The sequence below is a fragment of the Musa acuminata genome, chromosome BXJ2-4 (genome assembly GCF_036884655.1).
Source record: "Musa acuminata AAA Group cultivar baxijiao chromosome BXJ2-4, Cavendish_Baxijiao_AAA, whole genome shotgun sequence".
Classification (NCBI taxonomy): Eukaryota; Viridiplantae; Streptophyta; class Magnoliopsida; order Zingiberales; family Musaceae; genus Musa; species Musa acuminata.
Genome location: NC_088341.1, coordinates 29,492,121 through 29,510,524, shown reverse-complemented (window position 1 = coordinate 29,510,524; position 18,404 = coordinate 29,492,121). Strand labels below are relative to the sequence as shown.

Genomic DNA, 18,404 nt, shown 5'->3' with positions numbered 1-18,404 from the left:
AAAAATAAAATAAAAAAATTATAATTTTATTTTTAAGCTTTGAAAAATAGATGTATAATGAGTCTAATGATTAAAAAAAGTAAAATTAAAAAAAATTTAATCGCTTTCTATGTCGAAGGTCTTTTATTTTTGTGGACGATATTTTATTTTTCTATATCTTGATTATATCATTAATATATCTCAATTGATTTGGGGTCAACGGGATTCATTTAGGATGCATACCCCTATACTAAAAGTGTGCTCTACGATTACTATTGATGCCGAAGTAACTAATATTTATCTTACCATCATTGTCAAAATCGAAATGGTTGTTATGTATCAAGCTCATCATTCAAAAATTGAAAATTCTATATGTATAATACTGTTACCAAACTCAAAACAAAAAAAAGTTAGATAAATTTATTTTTATAATAATAATAATTATTTTTACTACTACTATTAATCTCGCTAACTTGATGCCTAGAAGGAGAAGTTTAAGAGGTAGTCTATTGTCTATTATAGTTTACACTATAAGTTAATGACTAATTCTTTTGTTTCTCTTTTTGTTTTACTAATATCAATATCTAATTCTAAATTTTCTTAACAAGTACTTAAGTTATTACTCAATCCATCTATTCTACAACGAGGATAAAAAACAAAAGCAACAAAATAAATCGGTGAAATCTTAAGAAAATAATTTGTTCATCTAGTTTTTATTGTCATAATAGTTATGTGCAAATCATTATAATGTTCATATTATTCTAAGGCTCCAACAATATTAATGCATATAATTAAGAATATATGTGCAGTAGCATAATAAACACCGAATAATGTATAAGTAGCATAATTAAAAACTTATAAAATTTTTAAAACTTTTGTGCATTCCAATGTTGTAGATATAAACTTACTTGTTTTACATTAGTTGTAATAAAAGTACATAATAATTTTTTATACTCAACATTTTCATTAGTAATTCATAATTGAATTTGATCAGGTAGCGACGTCCCTAGGGAATTTTTGAATCTTTTGTCATTTAATCTATGAAACCTAGCCCAATCTTTCATTACCATTTAAAATAATTGCTTGATAGTAGAAAAACAAAATTTAAGAGATCTAAGACATTCTTATATATAAAAATTCAAAACATAACAAGAACATCTAATATGAAAAGAAAAAACCACCAAAAACTGATTGATACATTTCTTGTAATTCAATAATAGAAATAATATAGATGCATTATCAAAACTAATTAAAAAACATCAAAACAAAATTTTAAATCTCTTTTCTTATAAAGATTATAAACGATACATGTAAAAGTAAAACCAAAAACACATCTAGCTGTAGGATTCAAAGCATTTTGATAATAAACAACAAAATCAAGTTTTTCACCAATATTAAAAGAAAAATGTTTGACATCAATAAGTCTCGCTCTTTATGATTTTTTTTATGGAAAAATAAAAAAGTTAGATTAGTCGGATACCTGAAATTTTGACTTTGACTTTTCCATCCCAACTTGTATAAGGTGTTTTTTCTCATATTTAGGAAATATTTCATATCCACCTCCTTTGAATTTAAAAAAATTTAAAGCAATAGTTGCTAATCACTTGGAACAAGTTATTGGTATTTCGGATCTTAAAATGAAGTTTGAAGATGTCCAATTTAATTACTTTGTTCACCGTATCGAATTCTTTCGTATCTAAACATTTGAAGTTCTCCTCGAGCATGAATGTCTGAGTGAAGTTATGGTTTCTACTTGCCATTGAAATTATGAAGAGAGAACTTAAGAAGGAATTTAGTGTAAGAGAGCTTAATATAACTTAAGAGCATTATGACTGTTTAATCAAATGTGTAAGGGAGATGCTTGGGGACATTTATAAGATTTTTGATGATTTTTTTTCTAAAATAACTTAAGAGAGTATCATGATTTTTAAAGATTTTTTACTAATTATTTAGCTGTTAGAAGGGATAAATTTATTTATTTTTATATTTTTAGATTTTTAAAATTATAAAAATAATAATAAAAAAATCTATAAAAATAATCGTTTATATTATTATTATTGGGAGGGATAAATTAGTCATCTACCCCTACATCCCCCAAACAGTCAACCGCCAGACAATTGGGCTCAAACAATCAACCTAATATTCAATCGAAAGTTTATTTATATTTTTTAAATAATAGATCATCAGTTCAAATAAAAACCATTGATTTTAGTTTTTAGAAACTAGAAATCATAACCACACTGTCTAAGATTAAGTTTAGTTCAATTTTTAACCAATAATCCTTTGGATTGGTTCGATTTTGATTTCACCCCGATTTATTTCGATTATCTCATTTCTTTTGTTACCTATATTTTTGGATTTCTCATGAGATAATGGATGAACAAACATATGTATTCTATTTGGATGATAATACAAATTTTAGAAACAAGGGTTAGAAGAAAAACCGTGATGAATAAACGAAGAGAGAGAGAGAGAGAGAGAGAGAGAGAGAGAGAGAGGGAGGGAGAAAGGATTCGATGGCTTGCTTGTTCCAACTCAAGGAATATTGGCTTCGTCTTGCAAGCTGTGCTTGAGACATCATGCAGGTTGGTGTGGGGTTGGAGATTGGATATCGCCATCCGTTTGGTTTTTGGCTCATCCTATACACCATGGTGTCCACAGGCTACTTCGCTAGGGAGTGGCCTCACTTGTCTACGATCGAATGTGGCAGGTAATGGAAGGCCGAGGAAGGATTACATTTGAACGGCCTAGTGATCGAGCTCCATCCATGGACTCACTCGGCGTGGTCTTCAACTTGGAAGGAACGAGTCCCGCCTTGGACCTACCGACATCAACCATGCGTGTTCGATCTGGTTCCAAACCACTTGGTCGTGTGTATGAGTCCTGGCTGGCTAGCTGGACTAACGGACTACAGTATGAGATCCCATGAAACCCATAACTCATCATCACCATCACCCGTGCAGCAGCCTTACCGCGTGTCCGGCGGTCCCTCCGACGGTAAGATGTGACGGAGCATATATTTGCCAGGTTTGACCATGTTTCTACCACTGGGTCGAAGATGGAACGTGCATTACCTTCACAGGCCCGTACGACGGGACCAAGCCGCCGCCTTGCGGATGATTTGCCACCGCCGCGGCAACGGGACTATACTTGTACAGCCTTCGGGTGCAGTGGGTAAATATACATCAAGACACCTTCACCTTGCTAAACGTTGTCTGACCTTTCAATTAAATCATGTGATAGACCTTCGTCCACTTGGTTGCACAGTAATTCTCTGATGTGGTGACGTATTATGATTAGTTGCAAGAAGAAAAGAAAAATGCAATATGCCTTTTGTATCACTTATTTAACCAATAATTCTTTAGGTTGACAAATTAAGTTCTATTGTATACAATCAAGTCCGTTTCCAATCAAGACCTTCGAATAAAAATGAAAAGAATTCTTAGAACACTCAAATTTTTACTCAAAATGCTGGGACTAGCTATGGGGTTTTTGCATCCGTTTTTTCTTTTCTTTTGTTTTCACCTTCTTTTCCTCCTTGAGGTTCGTCAACCATATATCATCACCAAGTCTCTTACTCAATTTCTTTTGTTTGCAAATCCTTCATTTTCATTTATTCCTTTAATTATCGTAGGAAAATGCAGTTGCTTCAAAAGTACCTACGTAAAAAAATGGTTTTCCACACAGCTGATTGGTAAAGTAAATTTTGCTTGCTACGGACAAAGTGGCTAAGGATGAACAATGGTCATGCAAGAATTGAACCATATATGCAAAAGAGGACCAGCCATTGATGTCATGGGACGAGGAGCATAGAATTTTCTTTTATGATAATATAAGATTATAATAATAATAATAATAATAAATATATAAAAGAAAGCCTCTCACTTTCACAAGTGCATTATATAAAAGAAAGAAAATAACAATTCTAGTGCAAGGAGTGAACTTCATGAACACCTCACCTTTGTATGTTTTCGATATGCACGGTAGATGCACTATATACATAATATGAGAAACAAACTCAATTTATTTATTCATTCTCTAATGATTTATTATAGTATTCTTATCCCTTTTAATAGGCTAAAGTATAAAAAATAGAAATAAAAGATCACATTTGCATCAAATTAAATATATGACCAATTCTTTCATTCGAAGAAAATAATATTGTTAACTTGATTTGAAAAATAATTTTTCTTTTTTGATAATATTCTTAATTCATAGATATGAATATTTAAATTTTTTTATAAAAATTAAATTTATTTTTTTATATTTATTTCCTTTTTCTCCTCCCAGAATATCACATGTAACAACAATAATATCTAATTTTATTTAATAAGAGATAAACTAAATTGTTTTCACATTATATGCTTAAACTCATCTCGAGTCCATATAATTGAATTTTTTTCCCATAATAAAATTAAAAAGAGATGAACAGACCGATAATAATGATAGCAAATAGGTGAGTAGTGATGGATTTTCTTCCCATAATATAAAATTAAAAAGAGATGAACAGACCGATAATAATGATGATATAATAAAAAATAATTCATTTTGGCTCAAAGAGTAAACTCCCAATGAATGCCTCGTGCCTTTGCATATCTCTCGCATGGATGATAAAATTCGGAAAGATAATTGTGTCCTTGCACTAGTTACACATTAGAAACAAAATTTATTGACTCATTCTGTGATGATGCATCATAGTATTCTAGCCCCTTTTTATGGGCCAAATTACAAGCAAAAAAAAATATAAAAATAAGAAAATTTATAATTACATAAAATTAAATATATAGTTTATTTTTTTGAAGAATATAATCTTTTCTAATTTGATTTTAAAATAATTTTCTCTTTTGATAATATCTTTATTTGATAAACTTTTATTTAAGATATGAAGCCAAAAATTTAAATCTCTAAACATTTTGGGATATGAGCAGTACAACTATTGACACTAGGCGATATTACTATCATAACATTTGATACTATAAATTTGGAAATTTGGACTTTGATAGTATTACTATCATCACAAATTTGAATTCTGGATAGTAATACCGTCGCTATTGATGATACTACTACAGTTATTATAGGCAATACCAAAAATGCTAATATAAATAATACTTGTCGATTGACTCAGGTGGTACTATCGCTTAGACTTGATGTCACCATCACTTAGGTCTAATTTATGCCACTAGTTTAACCTGATTTTCTTAACTAGTGCAGCCTAATACTGACTTAAATTAACTCAAAATGATATCGATTAAGATCTTGATAAATCAACTATATATTTGATATATTTACAAACCTTTTAGCACATTGTATGCTCTTTTGGTATGTTATTCGATCTTCAAGTATTTTGTTTGAATTTCTAACACATTGCCCTTTCCTTCAGTATATCGCTCATTTCATCGGTATGTCGATTTTCCTATGACATTTAATCTTCTGGTATAATATTTGATCCTTCAAACATAATGTCCAAATGTTTAATATGAAATTCGATCTCCAATACATCAACCAATCCTCTAGCTCGACATATAATTTTCGACATAATGTTTGACTCTCCTACTTAAATAGATATTCCTTGTAACTTATTGAATAAGCTAATATACGAACTTAACTCGTATGAAATGAAAGCATTATAAAAATCGTAAGACCATTTTATGGCTTATGTACAAATCACTAAAGAAGGCTTCTTTCGAGTCATATAACCTATGTGAAACATAGCTCATGGCTAATCAACATATTGAAACTCGAAAACTATCCTTCTAATGCATTTTATTTTAGCCCAGAAAGTTAGCTGCTCAGCTCTTCACCAGGCTTGCTCTTACATACGTTGGAGCATGGTTTCAAGTTGGCAATCAGAAATGGTTTGGCAATCAGAGATGGTTTCAAGTTGGCAATTAGAAAAGGATTGAGCTATCCACACCAATAATCTAATTGAGTGCAAAATCAGAGAATGCAGTTTTAAGAAAATTTTGTAAACAACTAGAGCATTACCTCCTTTCTTCCAAAGTTGCGAGATACCTTCTACTTTCTACCCTAGCTTGTTTCATTGAAGAAAAAAAAATATAGCAAGCAATTAATCTAATGTAGTTACCAAACAGTTGGCTAATATCTATATTATTTATGTGTGCTATGTGACTTCAATTCTTTGTGTGTGACATTCTCTATTTCATTACTATCTAACTTAACGCCTCTCTTAAATCTTACTGTATTCTTTATTTCTTATTGTATTCTTTAGTATATGTGTGACTTCAATTCAATTCTTTTCTTGAATTTCACTATCAAAATAACATAGAAAGTAGGAAGCTGTTTTAATTTGTATCATATGAGGTGCACTCACATTCAACACGCGCTAGCTTATGTAAGTTTCCAAGCACAGAGGCATAGGACTATAGACGAGAAAGAACCCAACTTAATAAATAAGCTAAGTACTGAATAAGAGTATCAACAAGGAAACAAAAAGAAAGGTGCCGATATGAGTTTTTAAAGCTATGCTATAGTTGGCTACTGACTTGTATAAGTGGATAGTGCTATCTTAAATTCAATGAGTAGAGTTCAAACAAGTAATGGAACAAGCAAGACTATGTGCATTAGCGGGGGGCAGAATGGAGTGCTAAGGCTTATTACTCGGAGGTGCCTCAATCAATTATCTTCTTCAGTGAGAAAGCCTTTTTGTCACTGATTCATTTCTTTAATAAGGGAGTTTCAGAGTTAGGTACCCCATACACAAATTACATTCAGGACAGAGCTAGAGTTGAGTTTAGTTCTAAGTTGTGCGTTAGCGAGTTACTCAGAGTTGCGTGTTAGCGAGCTGAGTTAGAAAGACGTTATGTATTGGGGAGTTCTGCGGTGCAGACATCAATCTTTGAGTTAAGTAAAGAGTCACGAAAACAAGAAAGGGGTGAGTCAAGTAAGGAGTCAGGCTTCCATTCAAGGGATGAGTCAAAGTAAACAAGCAATGGCGACTACAATGGCACAAGACATTGTGCATTAGCGAGTTACTTTAGCATTAGGAAGTTTGCAAATAAGATCACTATTAGCAAGAGGTCCATCTCTTTAGGCTCACAGCCAATAGGGTACCTCGATGATAGATTAGCTATTAGCATAGTTTAACCACTGTTCAACGATGAGAAAGAAGGGTTACAGCTTCACCGAGCCCATTAGTATTAGCAACAGGCAAGGGTTCTTCAGCGACCGGCAACTATTCCTGTCATTTCATACTCGTTCCAGAAGCCAACAAGCAACATTGTTTATGACTGAGCTCTTGGGACGCATTAGTATGGGAGTTTCGGGAACAAGCAACGTTCTTTGAGTTGCGTATTAGCAAGTTCACTTGTTGAATTTAATTGAATCTGAATGACGCCTAGAATTGCATGAAAAACAAATATAAGTGAGTAACCAGACTGCTTTGCTTATCTTCTTGTAAAAGATAATGTAACTGCTTGACTGAGAGCTGTCGGGCCAGGACGAGATACTTCTCTTGCAACAATAGTTAGGTCAGTATAAAGAAAAAGAGTAACAATTCAATTTCAAATCATCAAATCAATTAGCATAAGAACCCTGACACCCGCTCAAGAAAACACGTAGATGAGGGTAAACTTTTAGAGCTACCCTAAGAAATTTATCAAAGGGTAATCTAGCAATCTAATAAAGATAATAAAGCAGAAAAATAAAAAAGACAAGAACATCGAATTTACATGGTTCGATCAATTGACCTACGTCAACGGACGAAGGAGGAGCAAAATACTTTCAAAGCCCAAGCTCTTATTTATAGTTACAATAGGAGATAACAAGCTTAATTTTTCCGATGTGGGACTATGTGGGACTTGCCAAACTAACAAATCTCCACTTTGACATATCCCAATATTGACAATTAACAAAACTTGTTCTACCTTCGTCACAAAAGCCTCATTGGGCAATCACCAATAATGAACACCAACCAAGTCCAAGCACTGCTTGAACTTATAAATCGGAAGAGGCTTCTTAAGTATATCAGCTGGATTATCCTTTGTATAAATTTTCTGAACAATGACCTTTCCCTCAGCAATGGTATCCAGAATAAAATGAAACTTCACATCGATGTGTTTCGTCCTCTCATGATACATTTGGTCTTTAGTCAAATGAATAGCACTTTGACTATAACAGTAAATTGTAGTAATACCTTGATACAGACATAATTCGCCGAACAAACCACTTAACCATAAAACTTCTTTGATCACATCTGTCACAGCCATATATTCTGCCTCTGTAATAGATAAAGCCATGACAGGTTGTAAGGAAGCTGTTGAATCTCATATTTTGATGATGAAACTACTTGATATATGTTTATGATTTAATCTGCGTTTTGAGTGACGCAGGATGCTTCGATCAGGATGAGACAATTAACGCAGGAAAATCATGTTGTGCCGGAGGAACATGTCAGAAGATTGGACGTCGGGCCGGTGGATCGGTCGACGTATCGACAAAAGGCTTCGGGCCGTGGACTCGGGCATCGGGCCAAGAAGAGTGGGTATTGTGCCAAGGATATCGGAGTTACGGAGTCAACTGGCCGATAGGGCAATAGGCTGCAGGAAAGGACGATGCGCCGAAGAATCGGACGAAGCGTCGAGGGACCAATGACATGCCGAACAACTTAGTTAATTGCTTAGGATTAATTATCTCGATCGAAGTTTTTGGTTTGAGTGTGCAGGATTAACTACGATGGAAGAAAGACATGCAGTAGGAGTTGCGCCGGAGTCAAGACAATGATCACGTTGGGAGTTCGAGAGTTCTACGGAAGTTCGGACGGTCGTCGGAGGTTCTGCGGGAACAAATCCGAGGAGTCCAGGAGCTTGCCAAAGAAGCTCGTCGGAACTCGCCAAGTGGATCGTCGTAAGTCCAGGAGTTTGCCGTAAGTCCGCAGGAGCATCACCGAGGGTTCATCGGATGATCGACGGAAGTTCGCTAGAAGCTCGCTGGAAGAAGCGATTGACGTACCGGAGCAAGTTGCAGTAAATGTCTTAGGAAATAATCGTAGTTAGCACAATGATTAAGTTAGAAATGGGAGGTGATCGCATTAACTTAATCTTGGGGCAATCGGGCCCCTGAAAGACCTAAATTAGGCCGAATGGATCAACCCATTCGGACCTGAAATAGTGCTAGGAGGTAGCACCGCCAGGGTAGGAGGTAGCACCGCCTAGGAGGCAGTCTCCAAGCGAGACTGGGCAGTGCAACCGCCCCAGTCAGGAGGTTGCACCGCCTGAGCTCAGTCTTCGAGCTCTGGCAGGAGGTGCAACCGCCCCTGACAGGAGGTGGCACCGCCTGAGCTCAGTCTTCGAGCTCTACCAGGCGGTGCAACTGCCTCAGTCAGGAGGTGCAACCGCCCGAGCTCAGTCTTCGAGCTCTGGCAGAGAGGTGCAACTGCCCCTGACAGAGGTGGCACCGCCCAGAGGCTCAGTCTTCGAGCTCTGCCAGGCGGTGCAACCGCTCCAGTCAGGAGGTGCAACCGCCTAATCCCGGAATTCCGGGAATTGATAGTTTTGAGCTCCAAATTTGAACTGGGTTGGGGCCTATAAATACCCCACCCATTCAGCACAGAAAGCACACAGACTTACACTCGAAATCTTGATCTTTTTCTGTGATTCTTAGAGCTCAAAATTGTTGTAAAGGCCAAAAGTTCTTCTCCCTCTTTTCTTCCAAGTTCTGAGTTGTAAAGAGAGGAGAGAAAATTTCTGTAAGGGTTGTCTCTTAAGCCCGTCAAAAGGAGTGAAACTATAAAAGGGTGGTTGGCCTTCGCCTATTGAAGGAAGGCCTCTAGTTGACGTCGGTGACCTCGTCGGTGGAGGAAGCCAAAAGTGGAGTAGGTCAAGATTGACCGAACCACTCTAAATCTCTGTTTGCAATTACTTTGAGCATATTATCTTTACTGCAAACCTCCTCTGAAGCTTACTGCCTTCTGCGCTTTTACGATCGGGTTTCAAGCCTTTTACTTTCCGAATCAGTGTTTAGACGTAAATCTGCTTTTTCGTACGATCATCATATTGCAGATTGCGTTTACGTTTTGAGCTTTACCATAACTGCAAACTGCCTTTATACTCTTGCTTAAACTACGTCTTGCCTAATCAAGTGATTTACGAATCAGCATTTAGATGTAAATCAGTTTCTTCGTACGAACGTCGGATTTCAGTTTGCGCCTATATTCTGGTTTTCATCATAGCTGCAAACTACCTGCATAGATTGACTTTAATCTTGCTTAGAATCGACTTTCACACAGAAATTGTTTTTATCGTTCGAACGCAGCTTTCGGTTTTAATCACAAAAAGTTTTCCACTGCACTAATTCACCCCCCCCCTCTTAGTGCTCTCGATCCTAACAATTGGTATCAGAGCCCGGTATTTCTCATTTCGGATTTACACCCGAGAGAAATGGCTCTTCAAGAGGGCTTATCGGTTGTTCGTCCACCGTTGTTTAACAGATTGGACTACACTTATTGGAAAACTCGAATGAGAGTTTTCTTGATTTCTATGAATCTGGATTTATGGAATATCATTGAAAACGGTTTTCAACTTCCCTCTAAACCGATGAACAAATGGTCTGATTTGGAGAAGAAGTATTTTTCTTTAAATGCAAAGGCTATGAATGCCTTATTTTGCGCTTTGGACAAAAATGAGTTCAATCAGATTTCTTCGTGCGAAACGACTTTTGACATTTGGCGAACACTTGAAATCACGCACGAGGGAACTAGTAGAGTCAAAGACTCGAAAGTTAACATTTTATTGCATGGTTTTGAGCTTTTTCGAATGCAACCAAGCGAGACTATAGGCGACATGTATACCCGTTTCACGGATGTCGTCAATAGTTTAAGAGCTCTTGGAAAATATTTTTCAGATTTTGAACTCGTAAACAAGATTTTGCGTTCTCTCTCTAAAAAATGGGATTCAAAAGTAACTGCAATACAAGAAGCTAAAAACCTAAACAACTTACCACTTGAAGAACTAATTGGTTCGTTGATAACATATGAAATGGTGCACAATGCACATGATGGACAAAATCACCTTCCAAAGAACAGGAAGGATTTGGAACTCTGGACAAATGAATGCCACTTGAGCGATGACTCAAGTGATGAGGACAATGATGAACTTGAACTTCGAACACTAAATCTTAATAAGTTTATTAAACAAAAATCTAAAATAAACAATAAACTTGAACGAAGGAAGAGGCCAAAGAAGAAGAACACAAAGTGGGATGAATCGAGCTCCTCCGAAGATGAGGAGAAAAAGAAAGGCGAAGTGGCAAACTACGCCTTAACCACTTTCAATGATGAGGTAATCGAAATCCCCCTAATTTACTTTGAAATTACTTGATGCTTTCATGATGTATTTTCTTTTTTAGTTTAGAATTAATGTTTATATATATATATATATATATATATATATATATATATATATATATATATATATATATATATATATATATAATGATCATGCTAGTAATTTCGAAAATGATAATATTACATATTTTATTATAAACAAACAAAATGATTTTAATTGAAAATATGAAATCATGGTTAAGAAGTAATAATGTGTGTCATGTTGATGTCCATTGTTATTTCTCGATTTTGAGTATATTAAATCATGTTTAATTTGAAGTTATGAGTATATATTTTTGAAATTATGTATGATGATTCTTGATAATTATGGATTATCGATTTTCATGATAATAATAGTGGCATTAAAAATTGATGCATGTTTTCATTTGACATAAATGAAAAGGCATGCTAACATGAAATCGATCACTTAAGATGAAACACTTAAAAAAGGGGAGAAATATATGAATTGATGCTATAAACACTATGCTATGATTATCCCATGCTTACATTATCAAGAGATATATGAATTGATATGATTGCCATATTTGCAATGCTTATATGAATTGATGCTATGATTATCAAATTTGCATTATGCCATGGTTGCACCATGCGTTAAGATATCAAGAACTTGTATCGTAATTTTACGCATTGATATCTTACCATGTGATGAAATGCTACAATTGATAAACACTTGAAATGTAATCCTCTATCTTATTGATTTTTCAATAAATCTATGCTTGTCATATATGAATTTATTGAATGTAATTTTGAGGATGATTTCAGATTTGACAAATGCTTGATTCGTATTTACGACATAAGATACACTTTAAATATGAATCATGCTTCAATCATGTTAAATGCTTCAATCATTTTCTATCTCTAGAGTTCTCGATTTTGATGAAATACAAGTGATAAATTCATTTATGATATCTTGTAAATCACTTGAATTATGAATGAGTTTTTATGATGTGTTAAAAGAATCACTTAAAAAGAAAATGCTTTTCCCATCTTATCGAGATTAATGATTTCATGATATTGTGTGAATCTCGAAATTGATTTTGATGAAATAGTAATAACGTTATTCATGTTATGAATCTTAAAAATGATAATATGCTTCATGTGATAATATGAATACATGAAACACTTATGATATGATTTTTATACAATTCCGTGTATTCATAAAATATTTATCTCATCATCCAATAACTCTTCTTGATATTCCTTATGAGATGAAATGAAATAATGCATGAAATACAAATGAGGAGTTAATGATCATGCATAATAGGATGTAATGAATTCTGACATTTAGATACCATCGTTTGAATATCTATGATCATGTTGCCAAAATGATATATCATGAATGCTTGAATATCATGTTTGATATGCTCATGATGATGATTAATTTTTCGGAATCGTGCATAAAAAAAATGAAATGTAATGTTAATGAATTTGTGCATTGAAACTATAATGATGCACAAATAAGAATGATTACTTACCTTTGTCATGATTTAGAAATTGATGTAAAGGGTTTTTCCCTTCTTTTTGACAATGACAAAGGGGGAGATAGATTGCTAGCACAATTCAAGAAAAAGGTAAAAAAAAAAAATTACACTTCTCAAAAGAGAAGAAATTACCATCTTGAACATCACTGATAATTGCTAGCTTGAAATGTCAAGAAAATGTAAAAACTTGTTCATTTTCTTGCACATCTAAAGAGAAGAAGCAAATGTAACACTTGCCAAATTATTTGCTTGCCTCATGTAAAACATTATCTCTTGCTAGTTTTGCATTTTGCTAGCTTGCACTTTGCAAAGAAAGCAAAAATGACACTTCTCAAAAGAGAAGAAAGAGCTTGTTATCTTAAACATCACAAGCTTGCCAAACAAAAATTATAAAAGTGCTATCTTGCCTATCTCAAGAAGCAAAACTTACATATCGTAAAAATTTGCTAGCTTGCAACTTGCATATTTCAAGAAGCAAGAGTTGCCTTCTTGAACATCTCTAAATTGCTAGCTTGCAAGTTCTAAAATGTTGTAACATTGCTAGCTTGCATGCTCTAAAAGTGCTATCTTGTATGCTATAAAACTTGCATATGTTCGAAGCATGATGTAACATTTGCTAAATTTTCTGGCTTCAAAACTGCATGATGATAAAACTTGATATTATGTTTTTCATGCAATAAGTTAAACCAATATCACAAACACTTGATTGTGGTACTTCTCCTTTTTGTTGATGACAAAGGGGGAGAAGTATGATGTTATGCATAAGTTTATGCATAAGTTCATGATGACGTGTTGCAAGTATTCATGATGAATATTGCAATGACTTGAATTCAGTTTGAATTCAAGGTTCTATCAATATGACATTTTGATAGGGGGAGTTTGTTTAAACTCCGGGAGTTAAGTTTAACTCCGTCATCAAGTGGTTGTCATCATAAAAAAGGGAGAGATTGTTAAATCTCGTATTTTGATGATGAAACTACTTGATATATGTTTATGATTTAATATACGTTTTGAGTGGCGCAGGATGCTTCGATCAGGATGGAACAATTAAAGCAGGACAATTAAAGCAGGATGCTTCGATATTTCCCTTCTTTCGTTGGCCTTCTGTTTCTTCTTCAATCCTACTGGTCGGTCGGTTGCTTGGTTGGTTGTTCTCACCAATCTGATATGGTGTCCTCAGAACCTGGTTGACCATTTAGCCAAAATCTTCTCCAAATGAAGAACCAAGTTACACAATCCATTCTCTGCCCCGGCAGTTCATTACTCGATTTGCCTTCTCTCATTCTATCCAGATAAAACAGTGTGAATATTAATTAATGAATGCAGGAGATACATTTATTCATGTTTTCATCAAAACAACAATATATATTATATATATATACATGTTTATGTATATGTATCAATGTCCAAATGATACATGTTTCATGCTACTCACATCCTCCAAGTCACTCTTCTGAGAAGAATTAGACACAAACCAGTCACTTATTTCAAAGGCAACCCGCGCCGCCCCCCCCCACCCCTCCCCCTCAAAAACAAAAAAAATCGCACAGCATTCAGCTAACATGGAATGAAAGAAATCAAACTCAAAAGACCTTTACGGTCTCAAAGCACACCAAGAAGTGTTCAACCCCCAATAAAAGTCATGTAAGAAACCACCATGGCCTTCCACTGCCACTGCAAAACCTTGTTGTAGGTACAGCCAGTCGATTCCCGACGTATAAATAAGGGAGCTGTGAAGGCTCAAACAGATGAGTCTTTTTGCTAATCCTTGATATGAAGAAGCAAAAGCAGCACTCAGTTATGCGCCGGATGAAATCAAGAGGATACAAACCCAATCAACTGATAGCAACCACGCGGAACTAGGAGAAAATCCAAGACCAGATTTTGTATAACAAGGCAAGAACAAGCATTGCTAACAGTTGATCCACTAAGGAGATCGTCTTTGCTCCACAAGCAGGTTCATGAGACAAAACCAGAGGAGAGCACATGTATTCGATGGAGAATGAAGGACTCGAATCACCTGTCGGCTGAAATAGTATCTCCCCAGAGGCACTATTTAGTTCTCCATTGCACCATTCCTGAATCACAGGAGAAAGCTACTCAGTAGACAATTTCTACCTAAATCATCATACTTCTCATGGTCGCTGCTAGATGGGCAACAACCCTGTTTTGACCATGACTATTCTGGTGAGAGATTAAATCGACGATCACAAGCGAAATTACCTGAAGTGGTTTACCGAAAGTAACTAGTATGTCGCCGGCCGGCATCCCAAAAATAGCAGAGCCCTCTGACCGACGGATGCAAAAGTCTTCATCGTATCCAGAAATGTGGAGACTCAAAGCATGAGAGTGAAGCGATTTTGGGTCGCTCAACTCCCTCATGTTGTTTCTGCTATGATGAGAATCATACTTTCTCAGACAGAGGACTGACTGAACCTTGCCAATTCTCTTGGAGGGTGTTTGACTCGCAACATGTTCAGAAAGAATCTTGGCAATGCACTCCCCAACGGTTTCCATCCTTGCAGCAACATTCTCCATTGTATCCCTGAAAACAACACCGCCGTGTGCCAATGAAATCTATCTTCCACTTCATGATAACAAAGAAATGGCTGCGAGAGTGTTTTTTGGAGTAAATAAAAATGCTGTTTTTGTGGCTCTCTAAATCCTGTTGTAGCCTGACTAAATCTGCTAATATCTTTCGTTTGGCTTGCCCTGGACTGTGCGTTGTCCCCAGGGGCTTTGTTCTTTCTACTCTTCTGTAAAACGAATTTGGCTGGGCGTCCACACCCTTTTCTTGGAACAAGCAGGAAGATAATGTTCCAAATTGCAGCTTACATAAGAACAAGAAGGTTACATTCCAATTTGATTTTTACAAAAGAGCAAAGTAGAAAAAAAAGGTTGGAGAAAGTTGCAAAGATTTCAGAGATATAATCTTGGGATGTCTACAAACACACTGAATCAGAGATGAAGCTTTGCAGATCACTCTTATAGTTAGCAAGCTCTCTTGCTTCTTCCTGTTTCTTCTGTACTCGTTCTCAATTATTTATTTTTCTTAGAGAACATATTTTTTTTATTATCTTCCTTCTTTCCTTCTGTTTGTTTTACGTATTATTTGCTCATGTCAAACTTATTAAATAAATCCTAGTATTTTTTTCCCTGGATAAGCTAACCAGAAATAAAGAAGAAAGAAATATATATCATTTTGCATTGAACAATGATCATGAACTGGGAACATGATTGACAATCCATTGAGCTGATCAAGTAATATGTGAAATCTCTATGCATCGGATTTATCAGTTCTGGGAGAAGCTGGAAGGCTAGGATCACTACAAGAATTAGTCTCAAAAGACGTCAAATGAAAACAAGAATAACATCAAAGTAAAAAAATAAAATATGAGAGAATAAGAGAGAAAAATAGGAACCGAGGGAGAGAGACCAAATAGGATGACTTGGAGAGGCCAACAGTATCCAAGAATGGAAGTAATTCAAGTCAATAAATTGGCTTTTTCTTAACATGACATTGTTGTATATCCTTGTAACCACAGGCACCAGACCAAGCCACTACGATCCATTTTGCCGATCACTAAAATGGTAAAAATCTGTCCAACGGCACTCGAGCCACAATGTCGAGAAAGACATGGATCTGGAATCCATATATCACAATCATATGATTCTGAACAATCATCGCAAAAGCACCTTGCAAAAAGAAAGTGTGGAATTGATATGTGATAGGAAGCCTAGATATGTGACACATTACCTAATTCTCTTAGTTACCCTTTTTAATTGCATTAACAAGGCAGGAACCATGCACATTACGTTGTCAAATAAAGAGAATTATATAAATAGTTTATTTCAGAATCCTAATAGAACTCATAGGTATGACCATATGATCCAAGTCTTAACTTTTTATGTGGCTAGACCAACAGAAGGAGATGTACACATAAATAGATCAGATATAGTTGCGTGAGTGTAATCATATGATATATCCAATAACTACAATCGTATCATAAATATTTCAAGCATTAATCATCTCGATCAATGGCAAAATATGACGATCATAACACAATGAAAGCTTTATAAAGATAGCATAATTGGTGTTAGAAAGAAAAAACACATGAAAGACATCAGAATTTTAAAGTTGCTCAAAAGACCCATCATAAAATTTAGGCTTTGCATAAATATTTCAAGCATTAATCATCTCGATCAATGGCAAAATATGACGATCATAACACAATGAACTAATTACAAAATACCTCATGTAATCAATCACCTTTATCTTGATTCTTATATTTTTATAAGTTACATTAAGATATCTATAATTACGAAAATAAAATATTTAATCCATTGTTATTTCTTTTTAACTTTGCATAGGGATCTCAATATTTCACTTTCATAAATATAAATATCCTAATATAACTTTTAAGAATATAGAAATTGAAACGTTAAAAGTAACTAATTATAAGAAATAATCTATAATTAATCTGAAAATGATGATGATCAATCCATTTTAATCTATACTATGCTGGCCCTTTTTAGAAGAAAACAATTTTATTTGGTAAGCCAGGCACCAGTTTTATTAATTAATAAGCAGCAATATTGGATCAATGCGTGGATTTCGTTAGGTATTGCTTTGATGATCAATATATCGCACCTGAGGATCCGATAGGAATTGGGCCACATCCGCTGGAGGAGCCGCTCCGTCTCCGGGCTCCGCAACCGATACCAATAGAACTCCTCGCCGACACCATCCCTCCGCCCGAACCACCGCTGCCCCAGCTCCCCCTTATTTTTATCCGCCTCCGACGTCGCGAACAATGGGGCACCAGCCTCAATAGCCGCCCTGGCTTCCTCGACCAGCGACGTCTCCTCGCAGGCCACGCGAACCGCTCCCACTTCAGACGCAGCCGCGAGCACCCTCCGTATAACCGACTCATCGCCGGATACGAGCGATGTGAGGTCAACCTCCGGCGGGACCTTGAGCGGCGACCGTGACGGATAGTAGGATCCCGGGAGTGTGAGGTCGGGGACGCGGAGCGAGCCATCAAGGTATTCAGAAAGGACTTGATCGTCGACAGCGGCAGATCGCAGGCCCTTCCCGGTGGCGATCGGGGTCGGAGGCGGTGCGCGGAATCTATGGCTCCGCGCCCCCATCGGGTTCGTCGTGGTCGTTGCCATCGAACAGCCAAGCGATCTCCCAACGAACGTGAGAGAGAGAGAGGAATTCGAATTCCTCGGTCATAAGTAGAGTGGTCCACCAGGTGCAGCCGTCTGATTTCGAGATGGACGGTAGAGATATATATATATATATATATATATATATGGCCTTGAATCAGTTTCACTGTAGCAAGCCAAGGGTGAGATCTGATCGATGGCGATGCAGAGAATACATACTCTATTGACGGACAGGATGGTAAAGCAGGAGGCGATCAAAGTGGCGTCGTTGATCGTAATTCTGTAACAATGGAAAGAAGAGGCACTATTACTTTATAGAAAAATTGATACGGAAGACTTTAAAAAGGTGGTGGGTTGTCTCCCACGATGCACGTCTCGCTAAAAGAAAAGTAATGCTTCTGTCGTAGTTAGAT

At 35.9% G+C, this 18,404-nt stretch overlaps 1 protein-coding gene across 1 annotated transcript; it reads right to left on the bottom strand.

Moving 5' to 3' along the window:
* Positions 1 to 14,439: 14,439 nt before the first annotated feature.
* Positions 14,440 to 18,068, bottom strand: LOC135610223 (uncharacterized). The gene is made up of 3 exons (XM_065104466.1): positions 17,471 to 18,068; positions 15,043 to 15,364; positions 14,440 to 14,897 (listed from the first exon to the last, which is right to left on the bottom strand). Exons 1-3 carry the CDS (start codon positions 17,992 to 17,994, stop codon positions 14,679 to 14,681), a joined length of 1,065 nt encoding a protein of 354 aa, XP_064960538.1. The 5' UTR covers positions 17,995 to 18,068; the 3' UTR covers positions 14,440 to 14,678.
* Between the last annotated feature and the right edge of the window lie 336 nt (positions 18,069 to 18,404).

Excerpts from the sequence above, each read along its gene's own strand:
- LOC135610223 (XM_065104466.1), bottom strand. The coding sequence starts at position 17,994 with ATGGCAACGACCACGACGAACCCGATGGGGGCGCGGAGCCATAGATTC. Across the intron at positions 15,365-17,470 it reads AATTCCTATCGGATCCTCAG|GGATACAATGGAGAATGTTG; the intron begins GTGCGATATATT and ends TGTTGTTTTCAG. Across the intron at positions 14,898-15,042 it reads CTTTCGGTAAACCACTTCAG|GAATGGTGCAATGGAGAACT; the intron begins GTAATTTCGCTT and ends CCTGTGATTCAG.